At 38.1% G+C, this 22860-nt stretch overlaps 3 protein-coding genes across 7 annotated transcripts; all 3 read left to right on the top strand.

Moving 5' to 3' along the window:
• Window positions 1–433: 433 nt before the first annotated feature.
• Window positions 434–4625, top strand: LOC18020969 (ABC transporter A family member 3). 5 transcript variants are annotated; one of them, XM_024157808.1, is made up of 16 exons: window positions 434–505; window positions 718–838; window positions 896–1084; window positions 1163–1242; window positions 1329–1593; window positions 1688–1809; window positions 1883–2034; window positions 2121–2296; window positions 2381–2506; window positions 2603–2686; window positions 2797–3143; window positions 3231–3431; window positions 3530–3639; window positions 3715–3799; window positions 3881–4009; window positions 4131–4625. In XM_024157808.1, exons 1-16 carry the CDS (start codon window positions 434–436, stop codon window positions 4623–4625), a joined length of 2754 nt encoding a protein of 917 aa, XP_024013576.1. The 5 variants fall into 5 exon arrangements, with proteins under 5 accessions (XP_024013576.1, XP_024013575.1, XP_024013574.1 ...); XM_024157807.1 differs by having other exon boundaries at window positions 718–1084; window positions 2121–2232; window positions 2371–2506; window positions 2800–3143; window positions 3249–3431; XM_024157806.1 differs by having other exon boundaries at window positions 718–1084.
• An 882-nt stretch (window positions 4626–5507) lies between these two features.
• LOC18020968 (ABC transporter A family member 5) lies at window positions 5508–9951 on the top strand. Its single transcript, XM_024157741.1, has 16 exons — window positions 5508–5616; window positions 5834–6188; window positions 6271–6353; window positions 6443–6587; window positions 6711–6830; window positions 6947–7071; window positions 7171–7329; window positions 7411–7573; window positions 7652–7777; window positions 7869–7952; window positions 8038–8351; window positions 8446–8646; window positions 8769–8878; window positions 8954–9038; window positions 9123–9251; window positions 9374–9951. Exons 1-16 carry the CDS (start codon window positions 5545–5547, stop codon window positions 9866–9868), a joined length of 2766 nt encoding a protein of 921 aa, XP_024013509.1. The 5' UTR covers window positions 5508–5544; the 3' UTR covers window positions 9869–9951.
• Window positions 9952–12958: 3007 nt separating this feature from the next.
• On the top strand, window positions 12959–22842 carry LOC18020967 (ABC transporter A family member 6). Its single transcript, XM_024157654.1, is given in 15 exon segments — window positions 12959–13033; window positions 13108–13462; window positions 13568–13650; window positions 13748–13892; window positions 20502–20621; window positions 20698–20822; window positions 20913–20926; window positions 20928–21069; window positions 21387–21549; window positions 21634–21759; window positions 21855–21938; window positions 22023–22052; window positions 22055–22368; window positions 22448–22648; window positions 22729–22842. Coding segments are annotated over 15 exon segments (2091 nt in total).
• The last annotated feature ends 18 nt before the right edge of the window (window positions 22843–22860 follow it).

The raw sequence follows: 22860 nt of genomic DNA, 5'->3' as shown, positions 1-22860 counted from the left end.
ATATATCATATATAGATTGTGCACACGTTATAATTTCCCTAATATATTATTCCAATTACAAAGAAGTTTTTTTTAAAGAAGTTACAAAGAAGTTAAAAAATCGTGGAGATCACTCGTTCTCCGCGTACAATTTATACTATTCAATTTCCCATGTTGTTTTCTTTATGAAAAATAATGTGTTAAATTAGACTAAAAAATTGTAAATAAAACTACAGTTACCTAATAGATGATTTGATATTAGCAGATGCCAAAAAGTATATGAAAAAGCTTCGGATGCAATCTAACACATGATTTCATTGATATTTTGAAAGAAAATATAGTATTTTTGTAAAATAAATTTGTCAATACGTTAATAAAACTTTATATTTACGAGTCTATATATTGAATATCTAATACGTGTTTCAGATTGCGGGAAGCTACCAAAGCTTCATCAATGGCGGATTCTGGTCCAGCCAGCTTCTTGACTCGGGCCAATGCCATATATAGAAAAAACTTAACCTATCAGGTTCGGCGTTTTCGTTTCTCTCCTCGTAAAATCCATTATTACATGTATACATTCATATATGAAGTTTTGTTGCACACTATGAGAATATATTGTGCTTTAAGATTTTTGTGAACTCCTTGGATCAACTTTACAGTAAATTTCATTGCTAAGTTCTCGAAAATATGACGTTTTTTCGGATATCTTGCGTCGTAATTCAACCATTGACTTTGCAGAAACGGAATATATGGAGCAATGTTCGGCTTATCATGATACCTTTCTACCTCTGCATAGTTCTCGTGTGTGTTCAAGCTCTGATCGATTCACAGGTCAATAACTCAGTGGATAATCAATGTGGTTGCAAATGCATTGACAAAACCGGAGTCGAAAAATGTCAAATGGTCTGCGGTGTAGAGTACTCGACTCGGGATCAAGGAGTGTTTTGTGCCATACCAAAACCACAACCATGGCCTCCTTTGATGCTAATTCCTCGTCCAGAGAATCGTGCTGTTGACACCAAATACACTGACGCCCCGTGTAGACGGAAACATTCTTGCCCTGTAAGTATACTTCTCACTGGGAATAACCAATCTCTTGGAGCAAGTATGCATCTTCTTCTTCTTCTTCTTCAGGCATATTCTACATAGTTTGCATTAGAACTAATGTTCATGTTTTCTCTAGCTTTGTCTAGAAATCTTCTGAGGACGTCCTTTACAATGAACTCATTTGACATCTTGTCTAGTTTGGCGGATAATGTGTTGGTAAGTTCTCTGTTCTGTTTGAAACTCTGTTTTGTTTTACAATCTCTCTTTCTTAGCATTTTTACTTTTTGAGCTCATGTTTTCAGGCTACAACATATAAAGGAAGTGCCACCAATTATCTTGATGCAGGGATTGTCTCAGATCTTAGCATTTACAACATCCAACCTCAGTGCCCTCCACACTCTAGTTTTCCTTTCTCAGTCGGACAATCACCTCTAAATTTTACCAAAGAAATGAGATGCGTTCAAGGATTGAATCTTTGGAGAAATAGCTCCAGAGAGATCAACCATGAGATCTTCAAAGGTTATCAGAAAGGAAACTCTGATGGGTTGATAAGTGAGATCGTTGCAGGTTTGTTTGACTTTCTCTGTCATTTTATCTACATTGCTTAATTAGTATGCACATTGAGATCTATGAACGTCTCTGTTTGTTTTGTTTGCCTTAGCATACGATCTCTTGAACACAATTAAGACTAACTTCAATGTGAACATATGGTATAATGCAACGTACAAGGATGATTCAAATAGGCCTATAAAGTTGGTCCGAGTTCCCCGCTTGGTCAGTTTGGTAAGAAATACACTCAAGAACGTCCTTGCGTTTCTTGATTGATCAGATTCTCAGCGTCTGTAAAAAACTGCAGGTGTCAAATGCTTATCTTCAGTATTTGCAAGGCCCCGGGACAAGGATATCGTTTGAGTTTGTCAAAGAAATGCCTAAACAAGAAACTAAACTTCGTCTAGACCTTGCATCTCTGATTGGTCCAGTTTTCTTTACATGGGTTATTCTTCTTTTGTTACCTGTAAGTTGGCCTTACAATAGACTGCTTTAGGCTCTTACAATACGCATATGTAAATCTTGGAAGCAATCATAATTTCAAGAATTTGTATGCCGGTAATCTTGACCTCATTGGTGTATGAGAAGCAGCATCGTCTAAGAATTATAATGAAAATGCACGGCCTAGGAGACGGTCCGTATTGGATGATTTCCTACGTCTATTTTCTTGCCATATCCACGTTATTCATTATATGCTTGATGATATTTGGGTCAGCGATAGGTACTGATTCTTGCAATATCTAGATGATTAAGTATTATCTTTTTTTCTTCCACTGGGGTTATTATAGCAGTTAGTTTCTTGTAGGACTGAAGTTCTTTCGGATCAATGACTACAGCCTCCAGTTCGTTTTTTATTTTCTCAACATAAATCTGCAAATCTCCATTGCCTTTTTGATTTCCTCAGCATTTTCAAAAGTTGAGACAGCATCAGGTACTACTAAAGTCACACTTTAAGTTTTTCAAGTTTTCTTGGGAACACGTCGGTGCTAGAAAAGAAACACTTTTTGTTTTTATGGCCAAATTGTAGTTGCTGCGTACATATACGTATTTGGATCTGGACTATTGGGCTTGTTCCTCTTTCAATTCATGCTTGAAGATTTATCGTTTCACAGTAAGTTATCTAGATCAACTTGAAGAACAAACTTGTTTATGTGTTTATTCATTCTCACAATCAACTACAATGGTAATATAATCTTTACTTCTTCTTCTTCTTCTTTCCAGGAGGCTGGATTTTAGTCTTAGAGCTGTATCCTGGCTTCTCTCTGTTCCGAGGGTTGTATGAGTTATCGCAATTTGCTTTTCATGGGAACTTGAGTGGGAGGGATGGGATGAAGTGGAAACATTTCAGTGATAGTGGAATGGATGAAGTTTTCTACATCATAATCGTTGAGTGGTTTGTCTCACTGACTGTAGCATATTATATCGATAAGATATCTTCATCCGGGAAAGACCCTTTGTTTTTCTTGAAAAACACTTTCAAGAAATCTCCTTTTTCACAAAGGCCTAGCTTCCAAAAACAGGTCTCTGCGGCTTCCAAAGGAATGGAGAAGCTAGATGTCATTCAGGAGGTATTGCAAAAGCATTTTCTTACAACACGCATTTCAAGTTATTTGGTTCTTTTAAGCTATTATTAATTAAAACTTTGTTCCAACCAGAGTGAAAAAGTTGAGAAGTTGATGCTTGAGCAGAACACAAGCCATGCAATTGTATGTCACAACTTGAAGAAAGTGTATCCAGGTAGGGATGGAAACCCGCCAAAAAAGGCGGTTCAAGGTTTATCTCTTGCCGTGCCTACAGGAGAAAGCTTCGGCATGTTAGGTCCAAATGGTGCAGGAAAGACCTCATTCATCAACACGGTCAGTACCAAAATTGACATTGTACTTTCACTTAAGCTTAGCTTCTCATTGAAAAATCTCTGAAAAATAAAGGTTAGTATTTGTATCTTTCTCCCTAGATGACTGGGCTTGTGAAACCAACATCAGGGTCAGCGTTTGTTAACGGTTTGAGCATATGCACAGAGATGGACAGAGTATACACTAGCCTGGGTGTATGCCCACAGCATGAGTAACTAAACTAAAATCTTGAAATCATTTTATCTAATTGTTCATGTCATTCTCTTATTGTCTGTTTGTGTACAAGCTTGCTCTGGGAGACGCTGACAGGAAGGGAACATCTGCTCTTTTATGGGAGACTTAAGAATCTCAAAGGCTCTGATCTCAACCAAGTATATGTTACCAATACTTAATTCTTGATATAGCTTTTGAATTACTCCTGAAGTGTCAAAACATCAATTTATGCATGTTAGGCAGTAGAAGAGGCTCTTAAGAGTGTGAACCTATTTCACGGAGGAGTTGCTGATAAACCTGCTGGAAAATATAGCGGAGGTATGAAAAGACGACTAAGTGTAGCCATTTCACTTATTGGGAGTCCTAAGGTACAAGGCATTGTCTCTTACTCTTCTCCTGATAAATTTATTTGCATGTGATTTAGAGATTTCATGTTTACAAAAAGGTGTAAGAAATTCATTGTTTCATCTAAATTTTTCTTTTTCAAAGGTGGTTTATATGGATGAGCCAAGCACAGGACTTGATCCAGCTTCAAGAGTGAACCTATGGACAGCCATCAAACGTGCGAAAAGACATACTGCAATAATTCTCACGACTCACTCAATGGAAGAGGCAGAGTTTCTCTGTGACCGATTGGGGATTTTCGTAGATGGAAGGTTACAGTGCATAGGGAACCCAAAAGAGCTAAAGGGAAGGTATGGTGGATCCTATGTCTTAACTATGACAACAGCTTCTGAACACGAGCAAAACATGGAGATGTTGGTTCAAGAGTTTTCTCCAAACTCCAAGAAGATATATCACATCGCAGGGACACAGAAATTCGAGATCCCAAAAGAGAAAGTTCGGATCTCAGAAGTGTTTCAGGCGGTAGAGAAGGCAAAGAGAAGTTTCAAAGTGTTTGCTTGGGGACTCGCGAATACAACTCTTGAAGATGTTTTCATTAAGGTTGCTAGAACTGCCCAGGATTTTAATGCCTTCTCTTGAGTCTTCTTAGGACTATCATTTTTTGTCTGGTCAACGTTAATAACTGCGCATGTGCTAAATTGGTCATGTAGATTGGTTTGGAAATCTCATGTACATATTATTGCAAATTTGGCTGTGCAAGTTTGTGAATTTCTCTGAGGTTTTTGTAACTTGTTCTCTCCCATATATATGTAGCTTGAACTCTCTACCTCCAGATCCAAAGACCCTTTGGCCAACAAAATATGATGCTGATGTGATGCAGTGATGCTCAGGAGCGGTTCTGGACAGAGCAATAAAAATGAAGCAATGTCCTTGAGGCACCATTTTGTTTTTTTTTTTTTAGTTATATATTTTGGCCCTCATATTTTTTTAAAACCAGTAAAAACATGTTTATAAATATTAAAAATGTGATATAATGTTAGAAATGATTAAAAAATAGAAAATATGAGAGAGTAAAATGTAAAATTATTTTGCAAATGTTCAAGTTTTGGCTGCTTTTACTAGATTATTAAAGAAAACAAAAACTTAAACCTTAATATTTACTCTCATCTTATAAAGGAAAATTGTGAATATAAGGAGTAATTATTTTGTTTGGCTTTGATTGTGTGATCTCTCCTAACGTGCCGTGTGTGATCTCTCCTAACGTTTCCCCATGCATGATCTTATCACATGAGGGTGAATCATTTATTGAATCCTAACGTTTCCCCATGCAACTTAATTGTTGCGAATAAATGATGTTGTTGGTTCGTTGAAATAATGCTAAGGGACCAACTTTTGCAATGGGAATTAAAGCGTGTCATATATGGATATAATCATCTTAGCGTACGTAAACTCCTTAAAAAAACTAAGTAGTTCGCCATCATTCAAATTTGGTGAAATCAACTCTTAATGTAAAACAGAAGAACAAGAAAACCCCATCATATTACCGAAGCTTTCATCGATGGCGGATCTTGTTCCCGCCAGTTTCTTGACGCAAGCTAACGCCCTATTCAGGAAAAACTTAGTCTATCAGGTATGATTGAAATCGCAGTGGGAAGATATTGAATATGCTTATCTAGTCCCTGAGTTAATACCAACTTGGGTTGGTTTCTAGGCCTTTTTGTTTCCTTGAACGATTTCCGAAAGAATACATGTGCTGATGATACTAAGTTGCAAAAATGTAAAATTATATATATATCTTATTCTTGGAACAAGCTTTTTGCTAAATTTGTTGTAAGTGTGTGGTGTAGAAACGAAACATATGGAGTAACGTTCGGCTCATAGTGATCCCCTTGTACCTCTGCGTGCTTCTAGTGAGCATTCAAGCTTTGTTTGATACACAAGTCAATAACTCTTCTGATAATCGATGTGGTTGTCGATGCATTGACGACAAAAATGAAGATGGTAAATGCGAAAAAAAGAGTTGCGGTTTAGAATATTCGTCACAGAAACAAGCCATATTCTGTGCTTTCCCCAACCCTCCACTACTGCCTCCTTTGTTACATATTCCACGTCCCAAAACTCCTTCTCGCTCGTGTAAACGACGAACCGGATCTTGTCCTGTAACTATACTTGTTACTGGAAAGAACCCTTCCCTTGGACCAAGTCAGTAGTATATGTCTCTTAATTTTGTTGTCCACATTGTTTTCTATCGAAAGAAACTGATCTTTTTTTTTTTGTTCTCCAGCTTTATCTAGGAATCTGCTTACTACTTCTTTCATGGCGAACTCTTCTGAACTCTGGTTGCGTAATCTAGCCATTAATGTTTTGGCAAGTTCTTCTCTGCTTGAATTCTGGTTGTTTCCATTGTCGTCGAGTAACTTTTCTCTAAAGACATCATGAATTCACCAATTATTCAGGGTACAACATCAGAGCCAGACTTCACCAATCATTTTGATCCAGGGATTTACTCACAGCTTCCCATCTTCAACATCCAACCTCGGTGCACTCCAAACACCACATTTTCATTCTCTCTTGGACAATCTCCTCTTAAGCTTCAGAAAGGTATATCAAGACTATGTTTGAGATGGATACGTATGTTTTAACTTCATCAATATAATTTATAGTTTACATTGCATTCTATGTTCCAAGTTTTTGCTAATTAACTTAATGGTTATGTCTGAGTAGAGGTGAGATGCGTTCAAGGATTGAGTCTCTGGCGGAATAACTCCATAGACTTCAATCATGAGATCTTAAAAGGATATCAGAAAGGAAACCGTGAGGAGATTATCAACGAGGTCGCTGCAGGTTATTCTTGCATTTCTCTATCAGTCAATTTAAAGAACGTACACTTGGTTTGTCTCTATATTTACATATGCAATTCTTCACTCTTTCTCTATATTTTTTTATGTTTCTTTTATCAGCATACGATCTCTTGGACACCGATAGTAACAAAGTCAATGTGACCATCTTGTATAACTCTACATACAAGACCAAATTGCTAGATAGGCGTGTAAAGCTTGTTCGAGTTCCTCGCTCAGTCAATTTAGTAAGAAACCAAATATTTTATGCAAGACATTGCTTTTTTATTTTATTTTCCTACGACAAGTCTCTTGATCAACCCGATACTTTGCAAAATTAAATGCAGATTTCAAATGCTTATCTTCAGTATTTGCAAGGGCCAGGGACAAAGATGTTATTCGAGTTTGTCAAAGAAATGCCTAAAGTAGAAACTTGGCTTCGTGTGGACATTGCGTCTTCCATTGGTCCCATTTTCTTCACATGGGTCATTCTTCTTCTGTTCCCTGTAAGTTCATTTTGAATAGACTGATTCAGGCTCTTACTAGCCTACATGGGATTTCAATAGTTACCGGCGTTTTGTTTGCAGGTGATCTTGAACTCATTGGTGTATGAGAAACAAGAGCGTCTAAGAATCATAATGAAAATGCATGGGCTAGGAGATGGACCATACTGGATGATTTCCTACGCCTATTTTCTCGCCATATCTACGTTATACGTTATATGCCTGATGGGTTTTGGGTCAGTAATAGGTACTGAATCATTTCCATATCTATTATAGAACAAGTTTTCTTCTATGAGATTACTATAGCAGCTATAGTTACTTGCAGGACTAAAGTTCTTCAAGCTTAATGACTACAGCATCCAGTTTATTTTCTATTTTCTCTACATAAATCTACAAATCTCCATTGCCTTTCTAGTTTCCTCAGCATTTTCAGAAGTTAAGACCGCATCAGGTAATAAACTCACACCTTTTTATAATAATTACATGTTACATGTTGGCGTTAAATGAAAGAAACACTTTCTGTTTTATGCACAAAATTGTAGTTGCTACTTACATATACGTCTTTGGATCTGGGCTCTTGGGGGCTTTTCTCTTTCAGTTTCTGCTGGAAGATTCCTCGTTTCCTAGTAAGCTATTAAGAACAACTTGAAGAATATATATTCTCAAAACTGACCACAATGCAATATATATAACCTGTTTCTTTTTTTCCAGGACACTGGATTTTTTTCATGGAGCTGTATCCAGGCTTCTCTTTATACCGTGGGTTGTATGAGTTCTCCGAGTTTGCCCTTAATCGAAGGGATGGGATTACGTGGAATGATTTCAGTGATAGTGCAATGGATGACGTTTTTTACATTATAATCGTCGAGTGGTTTATCTCACTCATGGCAGCATACTATATCGAAAATATTTCTTCATCCGGAAAAGACCTTATGTTCTTCTTGAAAAACCCTTTCAAGTCTGTGCCTCAAAAACAGGGCTCTGGGGTGTTGGTAGAAATGGAGAAACAAGATGTAGCACAGGAGGTATGACAAATAAGGATAAACAAATATAATACATGCTTTTTTTTGCATTTTACTAGCTGTTTTGATGAAAATATTTTAACTGTTCCCTAACTAGAGAGAAAAAGTTGAGAAATTGATGCTTGAGCCGAGCACAAGATATGCTGTTGTATGTGACAACCTGAAGAAGGTGTATCCAGGTAGGGATGGAAACCCACCTAAAATGGCAGTCCAAGGGCTATCTCTCGCGGTACCTTCAGGAGAATGCTTCGGTATGTTAGGGCCCAATGGTGCTGGCAAGACCTCTTTCATCAATATGGTCAGTACACAAAATGGAAAACAAAAATATTTTGTGCTTAGATTCTAGCATATTCCTGAATATGTACTGTAATTTTTTGGTTCTAGCATATTCCTGAATATGTACTGTAATTTTCTGGTCAGATGACTGGGCTTGTGAAACCAACATCTGGAGCAGCTTTTGTTCGAGGTTTGGACATATGCAAGGATATGGATAGAGCATACACCAGCATGGGTGTATGCCCACAACACGAGTAATTAAATTAAGATCGTGAAAAAAGTTTATCTAATTGTTCATATCATTCTCTTATTGTCTGTTTGTGTACCAGCTTGCTTTGGGAGACTCTATCAGGAAAGGAGCATTTGCTCTTTTATGGGAGACTAAAGAATCTTAAAGGCTCTGATCTTAACCAAGTATGTTACCAATATTTTTCTTCTCTGGCTTTTGTATATTATTCTCCTGAAGAATTAAAACATCAATGCATGCATTTTAATAAGGCTGTAGAAGAGTCTCTTAAGAGTGTGAACCTATCTCGCGGAGGAGTTGCTGATAAACCTGCTGGGAAATACAGCGGAGGTATGAAAAGACGGCTAAGTGTGGCCATTTCACTTATTGGGAGTCCTAAGGTACACATCATTGTCTCATACCCATCTACTGATAAAGTTATTTGCATGTAAATCCATAGAGCTGAAGTTGACAAGGTTTAATAAATCCATTGTTTCATCTAAATGTTTCTTTTTCGGAAAAGGTGGTTTATATGGATGAGCCAAGCACAGGACTTGATCCAGCCTCAAGAATGAGCCTATGGACGGTCATCAAACGCGCAAAAAGACATACTGCGATAATCCTCACAACACACTCAATGGAAGAGGCAGAGTTTCTCTGTGACCGATTAGGGATTTTTGTAGATGGAAAGTTACAATGCATAGGGAACCCAAAAGAGCTAAAGGGAAGATATGGCGGATCCTATGTATTTGCAATGACAACCTCATCAGAACACGAGCAAGATGTGGAGATGTTGGTTCAAGGTTTTTCTCCAAACGCCAAGAAGATATATCACATCGCAGGGACACAGAAATTCGAGATCCCAAAAAAGGAAGTTCGTATCTCAGAAGTGTTTCAGGCGGTGGAGAAGGCCAAGAGCAGTTTCAGGGTGTTTGCTTGGGGACTTGCAGACACAACTCTGGAAGATGTCTTCATTAAAGTTTCTAAAACTGCTACGGACTTTAATGTCTTCTCTTGAGTGTTCTTATATTGAAATATTTGCATGTGTGTGCTAAATTGGTCATGTAGAGAGGCTTGTAAATAGTCATGTACATTCTTGGAAATCGGCTCCAATTTGTGAATTTCTCTGAGTTTTTATAAAACTTGTTTTCTTTTTGTGTGGATTATTATGTAAAAATGTAAATTATGTTGTTGTTTACACTAGGCCTGAGACCAGTCTGGAACATATGAGATTTAACATGAGTGTAAGTCGTAATTCTCAAAGTGTGAATGTGTAGGAACTAGGAAGAATCGAAATAGAGGTGATCGCACACTTTATCTAGTCACCATAATCAAGTACGGTATTGATGATGATTTTTGGTCTGCTGCAATCGCCATTAGAAGCCAGAAACAAATTTAGTTTGGTTTCCAATATTTTGTATGAAAATAATTTTAACAAATGTTGATAGGCATTGTGCCTAAGCATTTTTGTTTGATTCCTCTACCCAATTTTTAAATGAAAGAAATCTAACAGTAGACAACTATGATCCGAAATCCAAACTAAATTATGTATTTTTCCATTTAAGATGTTTACACTATAATTAATCAACCATAGTTTATCGCAACTCTATTTTCTCTAGATTCTACTTAATTATATGTATGATCTCCTCTTTTTATAACTTTCAAAAACTATTTGACCCAAAATCATAGGGAAAATCGCATTTTAAACTTCGATGGACCAAAATGATAGCATTTTAAACCTCAGAGGATTTTCACTAGCATAATAAACCTTAAATCTAATTTATCTAACACTATAAACCTTAAAACTTGGAAATTTTTTTGCGCTGTTAAAAAACCTGACGAAACAGTAACGGGCCGTGAAGGAACAGTTAACTCCGGTAACCTGTTTTAAAACGTGCCTAAATTTAATTAGTTTGTAAATCAATTTTAAATTTTAATAATTAATAAAAAGGATAAAAATAAAACAAGAAAAATGTTGGGACAAAATAAATGGGAGTCAAAATCCCCAATTCAATTTGTGAAGTCAAAATCCCTAATTTAAAAATTAGAGTTCGAACATATTAAACCCAGAAAACTGAAAGTAAGAAGAAGAAAGAGATTGAAGGAAGAATCGGATGCTATCAACTCGAAATGGGGTAAGGATTTCGCCTTTCTATTCTGCCATGTCCGATTTCGCCTCTCTTGAATCTTCAAATTAGTTGTAATCTGCGCCTCTTGTTAATTTCTCCTTTCTGGATTTTACTCTCATGAACCCTAGATCCCCAAAATTGATTTGGGATTTTTTTTTGATTTGGGGTTTTTTCAGATAGCTAATGTCGCAACATTTTTCTTGTTTCGTTTTTATCCTTTTTTATTAATTATTAAAATTTGAAATTGATTTACAAACTAATTAAAATTTAGGCACGTTTTAAAACAAGTTACCGGAGTTAACTGTTTTGTCACGGCCCGTTACTGTTCCGTCAAGTTTTTCGGCGGTGCAAAAAAATTTCCAAAGTTTGAAGGTTTATAGTGTTAGAGAAATTAGATTGGAGGTTTATTATGCTAGTGAAAATCCTCCGAGGTTTAAAGTGCTACTTTTTTGGTCCATGGAAGTTTAAAATGCGATTTTCCCTAAAGTCATATCTATGTAGCCTTTATTTTCCTGCATTTAATTTTAAAACCCTTTGTCAAAAAAAAAAGAACTATAATAAGTTTTTGAATCAGTTGTCCCATAGAATGGACTTGTGAAGTAGTAAGCATATATATGAACAAATACAAGAATAAAAGGGTTCGGTTTTAGTTGGATTACTATATCGGAAACAAAGCTAAACCATGTATTAGCGTTGTTAAACCAATCATGACCCGGATTATGACCCGATTACAACTAATAAACTAAAACCCAACTAATAAACCAAAACCCAACAAAATCCTCAAATTCAAAATTCTCAAATCCTAAACCCTAGAAATCGAATTCGAAATCAAAGCTGAAGGAAGAGGTAGACGACGATTTCGATGGCCTTAGTCATTCGTCGTGCGCTTGGCGAAGATGATTTCGATGAAGAAGAAGTGGACAGAGATGCAACTGAAATCGAGAAAATGGTGGAGGAATTTGAGGACGAGCCTTCAATTTTCCACGACAACTTCCAGAAAGTGATGACGATGATGAGGGAGACATAAGAAAAAGACTACAATTAACACTCAAATATGAACCCATAACACTATTCTTACCCTTGATTTCAGAAATTACTGATTACAACAATCGATTTTCCAGAATCGAATTTAGGGTTCTTACTGAATTTTTTCGATTTGGGGATTTTGGGACCAAAGTGGGAATAAAATGCTGTCATATGGGTCGGGTTCGAATCGGGTTTTTTTAGTTCGAGTCGGTTTTTTTTTGTTTGGTTTCAGCGATTGATGGTTTAACTCTCGGGTTTACATCGCAAACCGGCAGAAACCGTAAAAACTAACACATCTGGGGAAGTAGATTTTGAACTATTATTACATGGGGATTTAAATCTATAACTTTCCTCTTATGAACGTCTAAAACGAGGTCATAGTTCCGTGTGGATCTGGTGCTATATGATAGTTCCCATGGGAATATAGATCGTCAAGACCCCATGCATCTTTAAGTCACGATAGCGTATTTCTCAAGTCAAAGCACTGTTTTGGCTTGTGGCACTTAAGGTTAATGATCGACGTTGTTCTAACGAAATCCACCCGACTTTAATTATCTTTGAGATTCGTGAGGTATTTATTGTTTTATCAGCCCCAACCATAATCAACGCTTTCCCATAATCTTTCATTATGTTCTCATTTTTTTCACACATGCAGCTGAACAATTTATTGGTCCGTGTCTTATAACATCACTTCTTTCTTGGCAACTTGTTGCAAATAATTGAAGCTCTTTCGTTCGTTGAAGTTAATAGTAATAAATTATTAAGACTAACTTTTAACGGCCTAAACCACTTAAAAAATTCGCAAGTGTAAATAAAACTACCTAGCTTGTCGTATGAATCTAGCAAGTTGACATAAATCTTGTCGTAAAAATTCGCAAGATGAAATAAAAGTTAGTTTGTCGTATGATAAAAGAGAATCAAGATTAACTTATAAGAAGCTTCGTCGATCATCAATGGCGCCGAATCCTGTTCCCGCAAGTTTCTTGACTCGTGCCAATGCCTTGTTCAGAAAGAACTTAACCTATCAGGTTTGGCGCAACAATATATACATGTGTTATATAGTTATATACATATCTTGATACTAATGAATCGATTGGTGTAGAAACGGAACATATGGAGCAATGTTCGGCTCATTGTGATCCCCTTGTACCTCTGCGTGGTTCTATTGGGAATTCAAACTCTGTTCAAAACACAGGTCAATAACTCTTCTGATAATCTATGTGGTTGCAAATGCATTGACGACAAAAGAAATGACGACGGTAAATGCGAAAGAAAGAGTTGCGGTTTAGAATATTCAACTCCAAACCAAGCCATCTTTTGTGCTTTCCCAAACCCTCCACCATTGCCTCCTTTGTTACATATTCCACCTTCTGTTGATAGTGACTCGTGCAGACGAAGAACAGGATCTTGTCATGTAACTATATTTGTTACTGGGAATAACCATTCCCTTGGTGCAAGTATGTATATATGCCTCTTAATTTCAAAACCTTCTTTTTAGTTATGTATATTCTATACTATTGTTTTGGTTCCTCTCTAAATTAAGTAATCTTCACTTTTTCTAGCACTATCTCGGAATCTGCTGCCTAATTCTTTCGCGGTGAACTCATCTGACATTTTCTTGCGTGATCTCGCTTATAATGCTGTGGCAAGTTTTTGAATTTCATTTGTTGTTTCCATTTAAAACTACTCCCTTATCTTTTAGATTTTTTTTCGAGCTAGCGAAGTATCATGAATGTTATCAGGGCACAACATCAGAGGCAGTAGACACCAATTATCTTGATCCAGGGATTCAATCAGATCTTCCCATCTTCAACATCCAACCTCGGTGCACTCCACCCACTACATTCTCATTCTCATTCCAACAATCACCTCTCGAGTTTCATAAAGGTAAGAAAATAATAGTAATATATAAATAAACAATTCATCTACTCATATAGATAATAATAGTTAACTGTACACTACATTAATTTTTTCTGTGGTTATAGTAATTTTAGTCTTTAACTACACTAATTTTATATAGCTTATAAGTTATAACCGTAGTTTATCTCTCTGTTGTGGAATTGCGTTGGATAATATCTCTCTCTCTGTCTCTGTCTGGTTATTTTGATATTCGATTCATTGAAATATATGATTGTCTAATGAACTGTGTAATCCTATTTTGGGCAATTGGCAGTGTTTGGTTGCGTGAAAAGTTAATTATGATTTCTGATTAAATAATATCCTGCATTTCTTCCGTGACCTGGTTTTGTTTTCAGATACACACACTGGTGACAATTTCTCAAACTAACGTTAAATTATATTTACAAACGATCATTTCGTTAATCTAATCCTAATAATGTCAGAAAACAGAAGTTGTAGAATGGTTTTTTGTATTCATTCTTTGGTCCAAGACCGATACTTTATACAAGGGTTTCTTTCCTAAACTAGATACAACATATATACGAAGATTACAGAATATAGGAAGATTACAGAATATAGAAACCGAATATGTACAATGATATATGTACATATCGTAATACCCCCCTCAAGTTGGAGAGTGTAGATTTCGAACTCCCAACTTGAGAAGAAACTCTGTGAACTCCTTCTTCCCAAGTGCCTTCGTAAATATGTCTGCTAATTGCTCTTTGGTCGAAACATGTTCAGTGCAAATCGTTCCCGCAACTATCTCATCTCGAACAAAATGGCAATCCGACTCGATGTGCTTCATCCTTTCGTGAAATACCGGATTTGCACTAAGATGAATAGCTGGTTGACTATCACAATAAAGTCGAATAGGAGCTGCAAACTGAACTCCAAATGCCTCAAGAAGTTGTTTCAACCACAAAATTTCCTGAACTGTATCAGACATTGATCGATATTCAGCCTCCGTCGAAGATCGTGAAACCGTCTTTTGTTTCCTTGTTTTCCAAGAAACAGGAGAGTCACCAAGCTGTATAAACCATGCTGTCAATGATCGTCGGGTAAGTGGGCAGCCAGCCCAATCAGAGTCGCACCAAGCTTTGAGAATCAGTGGCTGTCCCGAACGCAGAAGAATTCCCTGCCCAGGTTGCCATTTAAGATATCTCACCACTCGTATGGCTGCATCCCAATGAGCTTGCTTCGGCTCACTCATAAATTGACTTAGAATATGGATTGCGTAAGACAATTCAGGCCTTGTAACTCCCAGATAAATCAGCCTTCCCACCAAGCGACGGTACCTGGAGGGATCCGATATGATGTCACCTTTAGCTAAAGCGAGCTTATGATTCTGATCCATCAGAAACATAACTGGTTTAGCTCCAAAAAGACCCGTCTCCGTCAAAATATCCAGGGTATATTTCCGTTGACACAGATACATACTAGTCTCATTCCTTGCAACCTCAATGCCCAGAAAATATTTAAGCAATCCCAGATCTTTCATATGAAAACAATCACTCAAATAAGTCTTAAAATCTGAGATAACCTTCGATGAGTTGCCAGAAATAATCAAATCATCGACGTATACCAACACTTGAAGCTGCACGCCATCTTTGTCAAAGACAAACAAGGAGTAATCCGGAACTGTCTGAACAAAACCGTATTCATCCAACGCAGTCGCAAGTTTCGCAAACCAGCAGCGAGGAGCCTGTCGAAGGCTATATAATGATTTGCGTAACCGACAAACCTTGTTTTTATCATCAGTACAAAATCCCGGTGGCAATCGCATGTAGACCTCCTCCTCAAGATCCCCATGCAAGAATGCATTATGCACATCCATCTGGTGCACCTCCCAATCTCGAGAAACAGCTATTTGAAGAAAACAACGGACGGTAGTCATCTTTGCAACTGGTGCGAACGTTTCACCAAAGTCCTCACCTTCAATTTGATGATTTCCAAACACCACCAAACGAGCCTTATATCGTTCAATAGAGCCATCAGACTTGTACTTAATACAGTACACCCATTTACATTCAAGGGCTTTCTTTCCCGGAGGTAAATCTTCGTTGGTAAATGTGTTGTTATCCTCCAGAGCAACAATCTCATGTTTCATAGCTAATTGAAAATTCGGATCATCCATAGCCTGAGAGTAATGTTGCGGAACCGTAGTCGCTGTGATCGCAGCTAAGAAATGACGATGTTGATCTGAGAATCGATCACAAGTAAAAAAATCTTCAAGTGGATAACACGATGTATTGTGTATAGTATTAGCCACAAAATCCTTCAATCTCGTCGATTTAATCTTCTGTCGGAATCCTCGTCCAAGGGGTTCATCAATCAATATCTCTACAGGTGCCTCTGTGTTGGGAGACACAAGCTGTTCGGACAAAACGGTGATAGGTTCAGTCGTATCAGAATCAGATGACAAAGTCTTCAAATCAGATGACTCTTCATCATGTTCAAGTCGATTTTCTGGGGAATCTTCAGAGAGCACCACGTCGTCATTGTGATGTGGTGGAGTCAGTAACGGTGCCACAGTCACACCAGGAGATGAGTTTTCTGCTTCGTCACTACCATCGTGTATATCCGGAGAACCATCAAACCCAAACTCATCAATCTCATGCGTGATCTCTGCATTCTTCCGAAATGGAAACTCCTCTTCAACAAAAATCACATCACGGGACACAAAAACTGTTCCTGAGTCTAGATCATACAAGCGCCATCCCTTCTTGCCGAACGGGTAGCCAAGCAAAATGCATTTCGTACTTCTGCTTGCAAATTTATCACCTCCATGTCTCTGATTATGGGAATAACACAGGCCCCCAATAACTCGCAGGTGTTGGAGAGGAGGTGGTCGTGAATACAACATCTCAAAAGGCGTCTTGCCTTTTAATACATCAGTCGGTGTTCGGTTTATCAAATATCCCGCAGCTAACACGCAATCACCCCAAAATTCGATCGGGAGATTCGCTTCAAAACGCAAAGCACGAGCAATATTCAAAATATGCCGATGCTTGCGCTGCACTCTTCTGTTCTGTTGTGGAGTCCCCACACACGAGGTTTCGTGAATAACTCCATTGTCACGAAAAAAATCAGTCAAGCAGATAAACTCACTGCCATTGTCACTTCTAAAAGTTCGTATCTTGGTCTGAAATTGTCGCTCAATAAGAGCAAAAAATTGCTTGATTTTGGTGGGAGCAATTTGTTTATTTGGCAGCAGATATAACCAAAGAGCTCTCGTATAATCATCTAAAATGGTCAAGAAATACTGAGCTCCACAAAGAGTTGGTGTTCGGTAGGGCCCCCATAAGTCACAGTGGATCAATTCAAAAGCAGCAGTAGTTTTATTCAAACTTGTAGGAAAAACATCACGGGTTTGCTTGGCGCGGATACAGACATCGCACGCTTTATTATCTAAAACACCAAAACTAGAAAAACCAGAGATAGGTAATTTTCCTACTACTCTAGAAGCTGGGTGACCCATTCGTCGATGCCATACGTCTCGAGATAAACGATCCGTGCACCCAGACATCGTCGCTGCAACCTCCAAGCTTCTAAAGAAGTAAAGACCATTCAGCTGCTTACCCGCTCCAATCAGGGTTCTCGTGATGCGGTCCTGGATTATGCAAAGCACATCAGTAATCTGAAACAGACATCTACTATCTCGTGTCAACTGCGAGACTGAGATCAAATGACAATGCAATCCTTCTACTAAAAACACGTTCTGCAAACTGATCTGATTTCCCAATTTAACTAAACCTCTCTGAACTGCCACAGTAAACCTCCCATCAGGAAGCTTAATATTCACCGGAGCCATATACCGAATATCAGTCAAATAATCACTAGATCCCGTCATATGATTCGTAGCTCCTGTATCAATAATCCAGGATTCGGAAAAAAACGTACCTGTTAAGCGAGCAGATGATGAAGTTTTGCGTTCATCAAGCATCTTAACAAGAGTCCTCCACTGGTTTTCATTTAGGCCGCTAAAACCAGTTCGATCCACGTCAGAGAGTCCAGAGGAGCTAGCACCAGATGATCCAAAAGGACCTGCTCCCATTGCATTCGCAAGTGCAACTTCTTTCCCACGGCTCTTGGGAGTCACCGTGGTGTTGCCTTGAGTCACTGTTCCCAGGGTCGATCTCCCCACCAAGGAGGATACCCAATCTGTCGAAAACACTGCTCTGCAAGATGGCCTGTACGACCGCAACTCGAGCAGAGAGCATTCTTGTCACGATCATCTCGAACAACACGTCGCGACTGCTGTGACTGCACCGCAAAACTCAAACCCTCCGTTTGTTCCATTGTTGAGTGGGAGCCCATCCGTGAATCTTCCTCCTGTGTCAAGACATTGTACACATCGTCTAGGGAAGGAAACGACACCCGCGAAAGTAGTGCTGATCGAGTTGGAACATATACTTCATCAACGCCACGTAACAGTTCGTGTACACGATCCTCATCTCTTTCTTTTTCAAGTTCGAGATTCAGGCTGCACTTACACGATCCACACTGGCACTTCTTCGGTGGACGATAATCTGTCAAAGTCATCCACAGTTTGTTGAGATAGCCAAAATATGCTTCAATAGACTGACCCCTCTGCCTCGCCGTAGCAATCTCTGTTTTGATCCTCTTAATTTTGGATCCATTCTTGATAGAGAACCGTTTTTGAATATGGTCCCATAAGTCGCTGGCTACGTCACGGTGCGAGAGGTTAGAACGCACAGCTGGATCAATCGTTAGTTTGATCCAAGATACCACCAAGGCATTGTTGGTCCACCAATCTTCAAGATCTCCTGATTCCGGACCCGGTTGTGGAATAGATCCATCCACAAATCCAAAATTCTTGCGTGCCTTCAACGCCAGACGAAGACTTGATGCCCATTCGTCGTAGTTCGGACCTCGCAACAACGGTTGAGAGATGAGACTCCCTGGGTTGTCACTTGAGGTCAGATCATAAGGAGAAATAGTGCGCCTTTGGACAACACTGTTTTCCTTCGCAGAATCAGTTTGAGAAGTATTGTTCTCCCCACTAGTCGTAGACTTCGAATTAGCTGATTTGTCACCCATAGTTTCCAAGAGAATCTTCCACAGAAATCAAAGAAGGATGATGATATTCTGTGTAAGAAACGAAACAAGTAAGCGAGAGAATAAACCAGCCGCCGTAAAGAAAAGAAAAACCCTATTGCTCTGATACCATGTCAAAAAAAACCCTATTGCTCTGATACCATGTCAGAAACAGAAGTTGTAGAATGGTTTTCTGTATTTATTCTTTGGTCCAAGACCGATACTTTATACAAGGGTTTCTTTCCTAAACTAGATACAACATATATACGAAGATTACAGAATATAGAAACCGAATATGTACAATGATATATGTACATATCGTAATAAATAAACGCAAAAATCAAATTTGTGAACACAAACAAGTATTGCTTGTACAGCTATATACACTCAGTGGTCGTAGCTCTTACGAGGACGATGCATTAATGCTTTGTTACCTCTGAACATTCTGAGAAACTATAGCAAAGTTAGCAAGTAATCAAGAAAGCCTAAACCTGAGCCTGAGGCCCTGAACTATAAAAACACATAAGACTAAAAAACGAAAAGACTTAAATGACCTGCGACAGCATGATGAGTACTGGCTCAAGAGATTGTTTTGTTCCAGATCTGAGATTCCTTCCTTCCCAAGCTTTATCTTGCTGGTTTGTTCAGGCGTCTCCAAAAACATCTCGTAACTCTGTTGCTGCATCATTTCTTGATGTTGCTGAAGGTTTTGTTGGTCATAACCATCAGCATTAACGTATTCTTCTCCTTGTTCCAATAGATCTCCATAAGAATATCAGCCAAAGGAACGATCTTGCCTTTGCCTTTGCATTTGCATTTGCTGCGGGTGAGCTAGAGAACGATACATAGCGAGTTGCTGATGAACTGAGTTAATCTCAGCCTGAAAATATGCGATCTTGCGCTTAAGATCACACATGATCTTGTAAACCCCACCAAATGGATCTAGAGTATGAGCATTACGTGGAGGATAAGGTTTTGCATAGCATGTCGCATTGAGATTCTTGGATTCTTTTGAACATCTTTGTGAAGTTGCTTAATCCAAACAGTATATGAGCGTTTAGAAACTGCTTTTGGCGATCTTGTGGAAAATAAGGAGCAAGGAGAGTTTTCTGTGCACTTTTTTCTCTTATTGAATTTGCAGGCAGCACAAGCAATGAAATTTTTGTGCACTTTTTTCTATGGAATTCCACAACATCAACTTTAATGTTTATCTATATTGATTTTATATGTGTTTCATTATCAAGAGCCAATAGCTCAACTGCTAGAGATTTTAGGCTTTGGTTCGAGTGGATCTTAGGACGAAACTAATATTACATATGTCGTGGTTTTGGGTCTGGATTATGGGCTTCAGCCTAAAAGTGTGTGTGTTTTTTTCAATGAAATATTAAATAAATAAAACATATATTTTTATTAAAAGTTTTTAAATCTAATGTGATTGCATTTCTTGCAAGTTAGTTTGTGAAAGAGGATGTTCCTTGCCTCTTCACTCAAAGCTAATGACAAATTAAACATTTTTGCTGTGATGTGTCAAAGCAGAGGTGAGATGTGTTCAAGGATTGAATCAATGGCGAAATAACTCAATGGAGGTCAACGACGAGATCTTCAAGGGCTATCGGCAAGGAAACCACGAGGGGATCACCAATGAGGTCGTTGCAGGTTATTCCATTTCTCTGTCATCTTTTCGTGTGTTTACCTGCACTTTTCTTACTGTTTTGGTTGCTTCTTTTATTAGCATATGATCTCTTGGACACCGATGAAAACAACTTCAATGTGACCATCTGGTATAACTCTACATACAAGATCGATTTACAAGATAGGCGTGTAAAGTTTGTCCGAGTTCCTCGCTCAGTCAATTTAGTAAGAAACTAAGTGATGTATCACCTTTCTTATAACTAGTACTAGTCTCTTGATCAAACCCATTCTTAGATTTTGCAAAAAAAAATTCAGGTTTCGAATGCTTATTCAGCTTTTGCGAGGCCCAGGGACGAAGATGTTATTTGATTTTGTGAAAGAAATGCCTAAACAAGAAACTAGCCTTCACCTGGATGTGGCGTCTCTCATTGGCCCCATTTTCTTCACTTGGGCTATTCTTCTTCTATTCCCTGTAAGTTTGTTTTCAAGAGACTTACAAATACTTATTCATCTCAATATATGATTGATCTCTAAATCTCAGAAATAGAGCCTTGTTAGAATTTAGAGCTAGCTTAGATGTTGAATGTGGTTGCAATTTTAAAAACTATCAAACTTTCCGTTTCATTGATCCACGTCTTCTCCTTTTCCCTTTTGTTTGAAACATTCTCCTTGGCTTAAAGGTTTTCCTACACTAACGAAAATAAAGTGATTATGAAAGCACAAATTAATTAACATGCATGTCATGGCCTCATGGGATTTAAAACGTTACATGCATGAATTCGTATGCAGGTGATCTTGAACTCATTGGTGTATGAGAAGCAGCAGCGTCTAAGAATCATAATGAAAATGCACGGCCTAGGAGATGATCCGTATTGGATGATTTCCTACGCATATTTTCTCGTCATATCGACATTGTATATTATAAGCTTGATGATATTTGGGTCAGCAATAGGTATTTCTATCTTTTGTCATATCTTATGCCATTATTTTCTTATATATAGAGAACAATATTTCAGAGCTATATAGTTTCTTGCAGGACTGAAGTTCCTCCGGTTCAATGACTACAGCTTCCAATTCATTTTCTATTTTCTCTACATAAATCTGCAAGTCTCCATTGCCTTTCTAGTTTCCTCAGCATTTTCAAAAGTTGAGACAGCATCAGGTACTACTAAGTCACATTTTTGTTTCCAAATTTGCTCAGGAACATGTTTGTGTTAATTAAAAGAAACACTGTCTTGTTTTATAATCGAATTGTAGTTGTTGCTTACATACACGTCTTTGGATCCGGGCTCTTGGGCGCATTTCTCTTCCAGTTTCTGATAGAAGATTTATCGTTTCCAAGTACGCTGTTAAGAACAACCTTAAGAAATCATAGTCTTAAAAACTAACTACTAATTCTTAAAATATAATCATTACTTTCTCAAGGAGGCTGGATTTTTATCATGGAGTTGTATCCGGGTTCTCTTTATACCGCGGGTTGAATGAATTCTCCCTATACGCTTTTCAGAGAAATGGGAGTGGGAGGGATGGGATGAAGTGGAAAGACTTCAGTGATAGTGCAGAATATGAAGTTTTCTACATCATAATCTTTGAATGGTTTCTGACACTCATCGCAGCATGCTATATTGATCGAGTTTCTTTATCCGCCAAAGACGTTTTTATATTCTTGAGAAACCCTTTCAAGAAATCTCTTTCTCCAAAAAATCCTAGATTGCAAAGGCAGAGCTCTGAAGTTACCGTGGAAATGGAGAAAATAGATGTCGCTCAAGAGGTATGACAACAATATGATTATTCACAATATGTTGGCATTTTCTAGCTGTTTTGATCAATGGAAAATTTAATCCAATTAGAGAGAAAAAGTTAAGCAATTGATGCTTGAGTCGAGCACAAGCCATGCGATTGTATGTGACAACCTCAAGAAAGTGTATCCAAGAAGGGATGGGAACCCGCCAAAAATGGCAGTTCGAGGGTTGTTTCTTGCAGTGGCTTCAAGAAAATGCTTTGGAATGTTAGGGCCCAATGGTGCCGGAAAGACCTCTTTCATCAACACGGTTAGTCCCCAACTGAACTTGCCTTCTGATTTAAAAACTGTCTATATATAATAAAAGTTGTATTGTACTTTTTCTTTTAGATGACTGGACTTGTGAAACCAATATCAGGCGCAGCGTTTGTTAAAGGTTTGGACATATCCAAGAATATGAACAAAGTGTACACTAGCATGGGTGTATGCCCACAACACGAGTAATTATTCAAATTCTTGAAA

This window comes from Eutrema salsugineum, unplaced genomic scaffold (genome assembly GCF_000478725.1).
Source record: "Eutrema salsugineum unplaced genomic scaffold, Eutsalg1_0 scaffold_16, whole genome shotgun sequence".
In the NCBI taxonomy this organism is placed as follows: Eukaryota; Viridiplantae; Streptophyta; class Magnoliopsida; order Brassicales; family Brassicaceae; genus Eutrema; species Eutrema salsugineum.
This window is presented reverse-complemented; position numbering and strand designations above follow the sequence as displayed.

Bases quoted from the DNA above. Each gene is read 5' to 3' on its own strand.
- LOC18020969 (XM_024157806.1), top strand. From the start codon at position 434: ATGGCGGATTCTGGTCCAGCCAGCTTCTTGACTCGGGCCAATGCCATA. The intron at 2,297-2,380 runs GTACTGATTCTT...AGTTTCTTGTAG, and splicing joins GATATTTGGGTCAGCGATAG to GACTGAAGTTCTTTCGGATC. The intron at 3,800-3,880 runs GTATATGTTACC...TATGCATGTTAG, and splicing joins AAGGCTCTGATCTCAACCAA to GCAGTAGAAGAGGCTCTTAA.
- LOC18020968 (XM_024157741.1), top strand. From the start codon at position 5,545: ATGGCGGATCTTGTTCCCGCCAGTTTCTTGACGCAAGCTAACGCCCTA. The intron at 7,072-7,170 runs GTAAGAAACCAA...AATTAAATGCAG, and splicing joins TTCCTCGCTCAGTCAATTTA to ATTTCAAATGCTTATCTTCA. The intron at 9,039-9,122 runs GTATGTTACCAA...CATTTTAATAAG, and splicing joins AAGGCTCTGATCTTAACCAA to GCTGTAGAAGAGTCTCTTAA.